General features: G+C 27.2%; 2 protein-coding genes across 5 annotated transcripts in view; one reads left to right on the top strand and one right to left on the bottom strand.

Annotated features, from left to right (window-relative positions):
• The first annotated feature begins 593 nt into the window (after positions 1-593).
• On the top strand, positions 594-2,334 carry LOC134830317 (glyoxylate reductase/hydroxypyruvate reductase). 4 transcript variants are annotated; one of them, XM_063843756.1, is made up of 4 exons: positions 603-637; positions 702-914; positions 968-1,871; positions 2,280-2,334. In XM_063843756.1, exons 2-3 carry the CDS (start codon positions 748-750, stop codon positions 1,866-1,868), a joined length of 1,068 nt encoding a protein of 355 aa, XP_063699826.1. In that variant the 5' UTR covers positions 603-637; positions 702-747; the 3' UTR covers positions 1,869-1,871; positions 2,280-2,334. The 4 variants fall into 4 exon arrangements, with proteins under 4 accessions (XP_063699827.1, XP_063699826.1, XP_063699825.1 ...); XM_063843757.1 differs by lacking the exon at positions 2,280-2,334 and having other exon boundaries at positions 594-680; positions 797-914; positions 968-2,087; XM_063843755.1 differs by lacking the exon at positions 2,280-2,334 and having other exon boundaries at positions 968-2,090.
• Positions 2,335-4,344: 2,010 nt separating this feature from the next.
• LOC134830886 (transcription factor AP-4) overlaps positions 4,345-11,353 on the bottom strand; it is a 30,959-nt gene continuing 23,950 nt past the window's right edge. The window contains exon 3 of the mRNA XM_063844497.1: positions 4,345-6,293. Within this exon, the coding sequence (XP_063700567.1) occupies positions 4,953-6,293 (1,341 nt within the window). The 3' untranslated portion in view covers positions 4,345-4,952. The remainder of the gene's footprint in view (positions 6,294-11,353) is intronic.

Genomic DNA, 11,353 nt, shown 5'->3' with positions numbered 1-11,353 from the left:
TTCTAAAGTTGATTTCTGTTCATATTGGGTCGATATTTGACGAAACAAAAAAATCAGCGTTTTGAAGTTCAAACTCTGATTTTTTTTGCAAGTCATTTTTTGATCAGTTTTAAGCCTAAAATTGCATAAATATTCATTCTAAAGATGATTTCTGATCATATTGGGTCGATATTTGACGAAACAAAAAAATCAGCGTTTTGAAGTTCAAACGCTGATTTTTTTTACAAGTCATTTTTTGACCAGTTTTAAGCCTAAAATTGAATAAATATTCATTCTAAAGATGATTTCTATTGATATCTGATCGATTTTTGAAGAAAAAAATTTATCACCATTTTGACTCATGAATGGTGATAATTTATCACCGTTTTGATACACGAATGCTGATAAATTTTTCAAGTCAAGTTTTAACCAACTTTGGATGGATTTCAGATGATTTTCATTCATATCTGGAATCAACTATAGAATCAATATTTATTCAATTTTAGGTTTAAATTTGGTCAAAACTAGTTTTACATTTTTAACGACATTTATTAAAAATTATTTTTAAATTTATTCATTCACAAAATGCGCAGTTTTCGCTTTATTTGCTTTCATAACAACAAGTGACAATAACAAACTTACTCAAAATCGAAATCAAGTGAGCAGAATTTAATTTTTTACAGTCACCTGCAACTCCTGTGGTATATTTCTTTCCTTTCTAGTACTCGACACAACTTTCCTTCTAATCTTTTGACGAAAAACTCTGAAATGTTCAATCACTTGACACGAAATCTAAGCCGGTTTTTAATTTCGACAGGTCCTAATTTGCATCAACATTCACAAAAATTGAGATTTATCTCGAATATGAGTCGTCCAAGTGTTTATATCACACGACCTGATGTCGCCCAGCAAGGAATCCAGTTGCTAAAAGATGAGTAAGTCCCTAAAAAACTCTTAAAAACCAAAAATTTCAAAGATTTTTTCGTAGATGTGACGTCACAATGTGGAATCAAGCCTCTCCGGTGCCTCGAAATGAGCTCCTGAAGAATGTCGTGGGCAAGGATGCCATTTACTGCACGCTCTGTGATAAAATTGACGCCGAAGTGCTCGACGCTGCCGGACCAAATCTCAAAGTTGTTGGCACAATCAGCGTTGGTTACGATCACATCGATGTCGAAGAGTGCAGAAAACGCGGAGTTCGTATCGGATACACGCCAGATGTGCTCACGGATGCCACAGCAGAGCTAACTGTCGCTTTGCTGCTTGCCACAGCTCGTCGACTCTTCGAAGCGAACAAAGATGTCTTCAATGGCGGATGGAAATCATGGTCGCCCAACTACATGTGCGGTTTGGGATTGAAAAATTCGACCGTTGGCATCGTGGGGTTCGGTCGAATCGGATTCGAAGTCGCCAAACGCCTCGTTCCGTTCAAACCAAAGCAAATTTTGTACTTTAATCGGTCCGAAAAGCCAGAATTTGCTGCGGAGACAGGCGCTGTGCGGGTTTCTTCCAACGATTTACTCGCAAATAGTGATTTTGTGATCTGCACAATTTCATTGACCCCGGAAACGGTTCATCTTTTTGACTCGGTAGCCTTTTCCAAGATGAAATCGAATGCGATCTTCATTAATACCAGCAGAGGAGGCGTCGTGGATCAAGAAGCCTTGTACAATGCACTTTATAATAAGGAAATTTATGCTGCTGGATTGGATGTCACGACACCGGAACCATTGCCACTCGATTCTCCTCTTTTAACTTTACCGAATTGTGTGATTTTGCCGCATGTGGGATCGGCAGAGTATGATACTCGCATTGAAATGTCCCGAATAACGGCTTGTAATATTTTGGCAGGCATCAAAGGCATTCGGATGGTCGATGAATTAGAATAAAATGTTAAGTTATTGTTGATTTTTGTTAAAATAATTTTTTTTTAAATAAATATTTTCCTTATTTTCGTAAAAAAAAAGTTATTTTATTTTAATTAAAAATATTTTAATAAAAAAATAATTATTTTTAATATTTTATTATTATTTTTAATTTATTTTTATAATAAAATATTAAAAATAATTATTTTTTTTATTAAAATATTTTTAATTAAAATAAAATTTTCTTTAAAAAATAAAACATTTTATTTTACCTAATTAAAAATAATTTAATAAAAAATAAATTTTTTTTTATTAAAATAAATAATTATTTTACCTTTTTTTATAAAAAAAATTAAAATTTATTAATTTTTATAAAAATAAAAATAATTTTTATAAAAATGTTTAATTAAAATAAAAATGTTTTATTTTTTAAAGAAAATCATTAAAATATTTATTAAAAAAAAATAATTAAAAAAATTCCTCGAGTTCAAGTTGTTGAATTATTATTAAAAAATAATTGTTGAAGCCAAAAATTGTAAAAATAATAAATAAAAAAAATATTCGTAATTTTTTAACATCTTTTTATTTAATATTATTTATTCAAATATTATTATTATTTTATATTACTTCAAAACCTTACATTAATTTATTATTTATTTGTACAAGAACATATTTTTTTTAATTATTTTTATATAATAATAATATTTCATAGTAATATTTTTTCCATAGATTTTTTTTTCTTATAATTTGATTCTAAACATTTATATAAATTGTTTAGCTCACTTCCCCACTTTTTATATTTTTTCTTTAATTTTTTATCCTTTGACATATTGAAAGGATTGTTTTCAAGCAATTTCAATTTTTTCTTTTCTCTTATTTTTTAAATACCGAACATAAAATTGACATCATTAAAAAAAAGAAGTTTGAGGAACTTTAGTACTGATATTAATAATAATATAATAAACATAATTATACAAATTAAAATAATAATAATGTAAAATGTTTTACAAAATTGGATGATGCTTATAATTGTACATTTATAAAATGCTGCTTTTCTTAAAATTATCGAATATGTCTATGTTTTTTATTTTCAATTTTTTTTTTATGGATTTTTATGTATTTTTTTTTTACATCCATGCCCTTTTCTTACATACAAACCAAACAAATAACTTATTAACTTATGTATGTTGCCAATATTTATTTATTAATTAATTAATTAATAATAATAGTAATTTTTAATAATTCTGTGTTTTTTAATCCAAACAAACAAAAGATCATAATTTTGAAAATATATGGCCAAATTTTTTTGATTTACTTTTTTTTTCATATAAATGCTATAACAATATAAAATTTTGGTCTAGTTATGTTTTTTTTTTGTTTAATTAAATTTTTACAAGTTTTGTTCTAGCAAAATAAAAAATATATAATAAGAAATGATACAGTGTTAACTTAAACCACAAGAATATAGAGTAGTACAAGTTTTTAATTTTTAAAGATTTTTTTTTACAAGTATTAGATTTAAATTTTATGAAAGCAATTTTTTTAGATAATTTTTCAATCACAAGCCGATTTCTTTTTTTTATAATTTTTCCGTTTTTCTCAATTAATTTAGTTTAACACCTTTTAATTAAGGCGTTTTATAATAAAAATACGCCACAAAAATCAAATTTTATTTATTATAATTTTTCTAATTTTTTTTTGTTCAATTTTCAAACCAAATAAAAAATTAAATCGAAATAAAAAATTATTTATTAGATATTACCGTATACTTTTATTAATGTTTTTAATTGCGATTCTCTTCATTTTATTTTTTTTTTTATTATTTTTAATAAATCACAAAGCTTTCTTCTAATTTTTTTAGTTGCATTAAATGCTATTTTATTTATTTTTTTTTTGCTATGATTTATTTTATTTTATTTTTTGTGGCTGTGTGATTGCTGTTTAATTATTTTTTTAAATGTTTCTCGTGTTTTTTCTCATTAATAAAATTCACATCGATATTAGTCCAAAAATTGTATTAAATACACATAAGGTTAAGAAAATTCTATACGATTAAAAAAAACGTATAGATCCAATTTAATTATTTATTTATTTAAAAAAAGACAGGAAAGTATTGAAAAATTAAATTTTAATTATTTTTTTTTAAGTTTAAATGTTTAATATGTATATTTTTAAGTATTTTTTTTTCTGTGATATATGTTTATATTTTTTTTTTATTATATTTTGTTTATTTTATTATTATATGTTTTTTTTTTGTTTTAATGTATTTCACTATGAATGAGTTTTAATATGGTTTGCAACGTGTTTCAAGTATCAAACACCTTTTAGAAGTGGCATGCTGCGAGTGTTGGCCAAAAATTTTGCATTAAAAATTGCTTGTTTGAGGAATTCATATTTTTTTTCGTGTTTGTTTTTGTATAGATAAATAATAATATAGTAGGTAGTAGTAGTAAATAGGCTACATTTTAAATAAAATATTTTTTTTTGTTTTATAATTTCACAGAAATTAAATATATATAATATATTTGTAATAATACTCTCGAGGTTACTCTTGTTTTTTTTCTTTATAATATAATATATTAATATTTTATATATTTTTTTTCTTATATTTTAATTAAAAATGGTTTAAAGCAATATTTTTTTCATCTTTTGTACGAATAATAATTTCATACAGCTTCAAGAAGCCAACTGCGGATCTTCGTTAACAGAAGATCGATTTGATACTTGAAACATTTTTTTTTCTTACTTTTTTCTGATGGGTAAACACTACACAGGGATTTCTTAATAGGAGAATTGCTATTAAAAAAAAATATTTTTTTTTATATAAAAAAATGTGTTCCCCAAAAGAATTTTTTCTTTATCAAAGCATGGATTCGGGGGATTTTTTTTTTATATTTTTAATTATTTATGATGTTTTACATAAAAATTTGCATTGAATATTTGTTTATTACTTCGTAGGCAATTTTCTTGAAAATTATCTTAATCATTAAAATTTATCATTTATAATTTATGTTATACATACTATATATTTTAAGATAGTTTTTTTTTTGTGTAATATATAGATTTTTAGTCAATATTAGCTTTAAACTTAAAAAATATTTTTTTTTCTTAGTTTTGTTTTTGATGTTTCACCACAATGACGCCCGGTCTACTCATTTGTTGCTGTTGAATATTGCAAATTGTTGTTGTATTGGATTTCAGGGTGTCGTGTGGCGCCGCTGCCGATGAAGTTTGCAGCGTTACCGTTTGCCCGGGTGCAAAAGCCGACTTTGAGACTGTCACCTGCTTGAATTTGAGGAATGGATGAATTTCTGATTGGATTTTGCGGTGTTCGCGATCACGTACGGCAATTTGTTTGTTGGTGAGTGCGAGCGGGGCATCCTGTTCGACGACTTTTTCAACGTAATGTTCACCTTCAAGGTGCTCGATTGCCGCCACGATGGCCTGCAAGTTCTGGCGTGAGGTATTTGTGACGTACATGCAGTTGGCGGGCGCCGGGCTGCCATGCCTCGACGACTTGCTACCATCCTCGATGACAATTGTCGAGGGTGCCTCGATGCGTTCGACCTCGACTTTGGGTTCCGCTTTGATGGCTGCTTCTAGGATGCTCGAGACGATGCGTTGTTGCTTTTTTCCGGCACTTGCGCCGCCGCTCGTTGCGATAATTATGTTTTCGTGTTTGATGTTTTCGGGTGCTTGCATGAGATCGCTCGGCGAAATGGGACGCGAATTTTCCTCGATGAGTTCGCCGACGGGCGAGCAAACGACAACTTGCGTCTGGCCCACAGTCGGAATTGCATCGAGTGACAGAACTTGCACGTTTTCCATGCCGCTTTCCTTCAATTGAGCCAACGACATTTTGCCGCCGTGTTCCTGGATGATCACTTGCTGCTCGTGCTCGTCCCTCACGTTGTCCGTGTGATCGATGACTTCTTGGTACTGCACGCGATCCGGATAGATCTGGCATTCGACTTGGCGCATTTGCTCCTCCAAGCGCACCCTTTGATTGCGTTCGCGTTCCAGCTCGCGTTTCATCTCGATGTAGTCTTGGGCGCGAATTTGCAGCGTTGCGTTGCCCGGAAGTGTCGTGGTTGTCGTTGCGGTTGTCGTTGTGGTGCCGCCACTCCCAATCTTGCCCATGTTCAAAATTGTTACAGGTACGGGTTCAGGTGACATCGAGCCGAGACCCTCGTCTGACGAATCGCTCACGGCTTGCACGACAATTTGGCCGCCCTCGAGTTTGCGTTTCTTCGTGCCGGCGGCGATCATGGTTGCCGTTGTTGCAGATGGTGCCGTGGATTGAGGATTGAAGTCAGCGGTGACAGCAGCTGCACTTCCCGGATCATGTTGGTCCAGCAGGCGCTTCAACTGGCAGTTTTGGTTCAAAAGTCGCGCCTTTTCTTGTTCCAAGTTGTAAATGTACTCTGCTGTTTGTTGCAGAATTGACGCCTGGAAAGAGAAAAAAAAATTAAATCTTGCACGAAAAAAAAAAAAATAAATAAAGACGTTCGTTCGTTAAATGCAAAAAAAAACGAGGAGAGATAATAATCACCGGTTTTTTTTTATGTCATCGCATTTATTTTTTTCAATCGAATTGATATCGTCGATAATAAACTAAATATTTAATATTTATTTACAAACTTGTGTGTTTGTTATTATTTGCAGCGGCGATAACGAAGTCGCATTTATAAACAAGCGCCATACAGCATGTCAGGTGAAGGAACTTATGTCCTTCGATTAATGTTTTTATTCTCTTTGCGCGCATGAAGCTCAAATTACGCAATTAAGGCGGTTTCAATTTTATTATTTTTTTTAATAAAAAAATTTCCAAATATTTTTTTTCATTCAAAAAATAATAAAATAAAATAAATAAATAAAAACTTGGATAAGAAAGCATTAAAAAAAAATATTATTTTTTTATTTATTTTTATTTTTTATTATAAATATTATTTTTTTTAAATTATTTTTGATCATATGAAATTTTAATAAAAAATTTGGTAAAAATTTGAATATATTTTTTTTATTTTTAAATATTTTTTTTGTTAAAAATAATTTGTTAAAATTTTGGCATTTTGTATGAAACAGTATTTCAAAACTTTTTTTTTTTATTTTGCCCCCCCCCCATTTTGAAAAAAATGTTTTGGGACAAAAACATAGAAAAAAATTTAGAGCGGCCTTAATAAAATTTAAAAAAAAAATAATTCAAGCGTTTCTCCAGAAAATAAGAATTTATTTAAAAAATTGTTTTGAAAAAAAAAAACAAAATTTTTGAAAGTAGTAAAAAAATTAAGTAATTTTTTTTCTATTGTGACATAAAGTGAAATAATTAAATTTAATGGCCTAAATTAAGATTTCTTATAGCAAAAATAATTGTTGAAAAATTTTTCTGTAATAATTTTTTATAGAATTAATGAATATTTTTTTTTATAAAAAATATTTATTTTAAAATAAAAAAATCAATATTTAAATTTAAATAATTAATTTAAAAAAAAATATGTTAAATAAATTATTAAAAAAAAAATTTAAATAAATTAAAAAAAAATTAATTTAAACAAATAAATTTTAAAATTTTATTAAATAAAATTATTATTAAAAATTAAATAATAATTAAAACTAAAAATGTCGATTTTTCTTTAAAATTTAATCGAAAAAAGCTGAGAAAATGGTTTTTAGTTTAAATTTATTTTATATTCTTAAAATTTTTTTTAAGTTCTCAAAATGCAACAATTATTGTAGTCTAAAAAATTTTATTAAAATAAAAAAAAATCTCAAACCCCAGACAATTAATAAATTCCGTGGAAAATCTATTTTTATATGAATTTCCACTGAATGAACCAGACATTTTAGACAATAATATTTTTAACTAGGAACGCGAAAGCGTTACGTAAAAAAAGAGCTAAAAATAATTCTCGGTAGTAGAAAATAGTAATAATATTTTGACTTGACTGCCGCATTAACTCCCGTCGTCGTCGTCTCATGCATGCATAAAAACGAAAACGTGAAGAAAATTCTTCTGAATCTACTCGCGTTTGCTGTGAACCTAATAAAAGGCCAGACAATTTCGATCGCACTTGTTACGTCGCATCTCACATCTTCACAGCGGACCAGTCGTTCTCATTATTTTTTTTTATTGAGCAATTAGAAATTGGCAGTAAAAAATTGATGAAATCACTTAAAATTCATCAAATGACTTTTTACTGTTATTTCTGTGATTAAATGGAAAAAAACACGGCAAAAGTGCGCCGTTCAGGTATTTCTTGATCTAAAATTTAAAATTAACATTCAATAACAGTTTCTGTCGTTTTTTTTTTTGCAGAAGCGAAGAAAATAAATTTATTCATTAAAAAAAATTGTAGTTTTTCCAGTAGTTGTCGCGGTAATTGCAATGCATTTGGCACGTGGATAATAATAATTGCTGATTTTTATTTTTTTTTTTATCACAAGTCGTCGTCGTCGTGCACCAGTTGTGAGTTTTTTATCGATCGATTGTTCCCGTGTGTTAATTGGAATTACCTAACAGTGGCATGGAGTGCCGAGACGCAGTACATAAGACGGGAGTGGAAGCGGAAGACGTCCTTACATAACATTTTGCGTAGTACGACTCACAGATTACCCATTCAAAAAGTTTTCCGCCCGACACATAAATGGCAGGCCACATGCGTTTTTACGCTACACGAGACTCGATTCATCGCAAGAGGCATCGTATGACGTCACGTCATCGTAGTAGCACCGAGCAAACATGAGTTTCATTGCACATGTGCACTCGGTGTCTCTTTTGCATACCTTCACATGGCGGCGGCGGCGGCGGCAGCGGCATGCAGTAACTGGAACTCGTCGTACGTGTGCATCAAAAATATTATAAAATGCGCCAGACATTGCGATAGATACGAGAGTTTATTGATCCATATGTGGGGGGGTGGTAGATGCAATTATTATGTATTTTTGCCGGCGCGAGAGCGTAAAAGCCAGCTGAACTCGGTTGTACAATCGAGATGCATTTGTGTGTGTGTGCATTGTAGTATTTTTGCGGTGTGACTGGCATTCGAGTACTATGAGTTGTAAGATTTTTTTTTGCCACACCCTATGTCTAGTGGACCTGCGTCAATGCAACGATTCCCTGCACTTGGCATACAAAAAAAGCACGTTTTTTCTCGAAAATAGCTAAAATTAATGATTTGTTTGAATGAACTGAAAATTATCTTCTTCTTTGCTTCATCTCATGTTTTGTGTCTTATTAACACCTTTTTTGTGAAGGCAATTACGATTATCTAATTTTATTTCGGATTTCATCATATTTAACTTAATCTTAATTTTTTTTCAAATCAAAGAAAATTTTAAAAAAAAAATTTAATTTTTTAAATTCTGAAAAAAAATAATATAAAAACTTAAAATTCTTTGATCAAAAATTAACTAATTAATAAAAATTAATTAATTAATTTTAACTATTATTTTATTTTATTTTTTATTGATTTAATTTTTATTTATTTATTTTTTATCAATTTTATCAAGTATCAATTTAAATAGTATAAAATTTAAATCAAAATAAAATTTAAATTGGTCATTTAATTTTTTTAAATAATTTTTTTATTTCAAAAAATAATTTTTAATTATTTATTAAAAACATATTTTTAATTTTTTTAAATATTTTTTTTTCATTTTTAATATTTAATGTCTAAAAATTTTAATTAATTAATTATGGAGACTGAAGTTTTTCTCTTGTATTTAATTTTAATTTAAATAAATTTCAGCTTAATATTTTTCAGTTTAAAAAAAAAATAGATTTTAATCAATTTTCCATAATTTAATTAATTAAATAATAATTTAAAAAAAAAATAAAATTTAATTATTACCTAATTAAAATTTCGAATAATTTTATTTGAATTAATTCGAGCTTAAAAAATATTTTTTTTACCAAAAATTTTGAATTATTTATTTAATTTTATTTTAAGGAATATAATTTTTAATACATTAAATTTGATTTTTTATTAATAAAATTTAATTTAATTATTTTAATTAAAAAATGACAAAATTAATTAATTTAATTTAATTAACATGAAAAACTTTTCAACATCGCTCCAACCTAAATTTCAGTTAAAAATCTTCATTTTTTAATGAAATTTACGACTTTTTTATTATATTATTATTACACCCGGTTTTTTCTCGTCTGTCTTGTGATATTCCAATTCTTTCATATTCAAATTTCTGTTCATTTCATTCAGTCACATTTTTCTCTGCTAAAAACAACTGGTTTTTATTGCGCCGTTTCAATATATTATTATTTATTTATATTTTTTTTTATCACAAAATGCAACGACAACAACAAACGCAAATTCTGAGAAACCGTAAAAAATTGCCATTAATTTTGCAACAACGATTGGAATTTTTGCACACATTAACAAAACAAAACGTTTTTTGCTTGAAAATTATGCAATATCAAGAAATATTTTAAACAAAAAAAAATATTTTTTTGAGGAAGCGAGTGACCTTTGTTTGTTTGAATCTCATCTAGAATGCAATGGAAATAAAAATAAAAATAAATAAATTTAAATGAATTCTAAACCAAGTCGTCAGTTGGCTTATCATCATCTGGTTGAGTAAATTAGCATTAGTACAAAAACAACTCTCGTCTGTCCTTACTCTAAATAAATCTCATTGATCTGCAGATCAAGTCGTCGTCGTCGGGTAAAAAACATCGTTTAACGAAAACATGGCCTTTACATTTTTTTTCTCTATCTCTATTAATAACATAACAATAACTTATTAGAAACATACAACGAACAAATTGTTCGGCGAGCAGTAGCGGAATTACCTTATGCTCCAAAAATAAAAAAAATAATATTTTTTTCAATGTTTTATAAAATTATTTTTTAAAAAATTATTCAAAATTAAAAAAAAAATTCTAAAATTAATTTTTTTAAAAATTTCAACAAAAATCTCTTAAATTTTTAAAAAACTTTTTAAAATTTATATTTTATATAATTTTAAGAAATTTCAATTTTAAAGAATTAAATTAATTTAATTTTTTTATTTAAAAAAAAACTTTGATTTTTAAAAGAATTTTTTAATTAATTAAAAAAAAAAATTAAAAATATTATAAAATTTAAATTAAATAAAAAAATCTTTGATATTAAAAAGTTCTTCAAAATTAATCAATTAAATTAATTTTTAATTAAAAAAAAAATCTGCAAATTTTAAAAAAATCTTTAAATTTAAAAAATAAAATTTAAATAATTCTTTAAAAAAATATTTAAAATAATTAAAATAAAACTTTGAAAATAATAAATTAAATTAAAATCAAATAAAAATTATTTTAATTAAAAAATTAAATTAATCTTTAAATTTAAAAAAAAAATGAAAATAATTTTTAAATATTTTTTCAATTAATCCAAACCAAGCAAAAACGAATTTATTTTATTTTTTTTAGGAAAAATAGCCTCAAATCCACCCCTGACATCGGTCCACATTTAAATAATTATATTATTTCAAATCATGCGATATTTTAGTCGGCG

Source organism: Culicoides brevitarsis, chromosome 2 (genome assembly GCF_036172545.1).
Source record: "Culicoides brevitarsis isolate CSIRO-B50_1 chromosome 2, AGI_CSIRO_Cbre_v1, whole genome shotgun sequence".
Classification (NCBI taxonomy): domain Eukaryota; kingdom Metazoa; phylum Arthropoda; class Insecta; order Diptera; family Ceratopogonidae; genus Culicoides; species Culicoides brevitarsis.
This window is presented reverse-complemented; position numbering and strand designations above follow the sequence as displayed.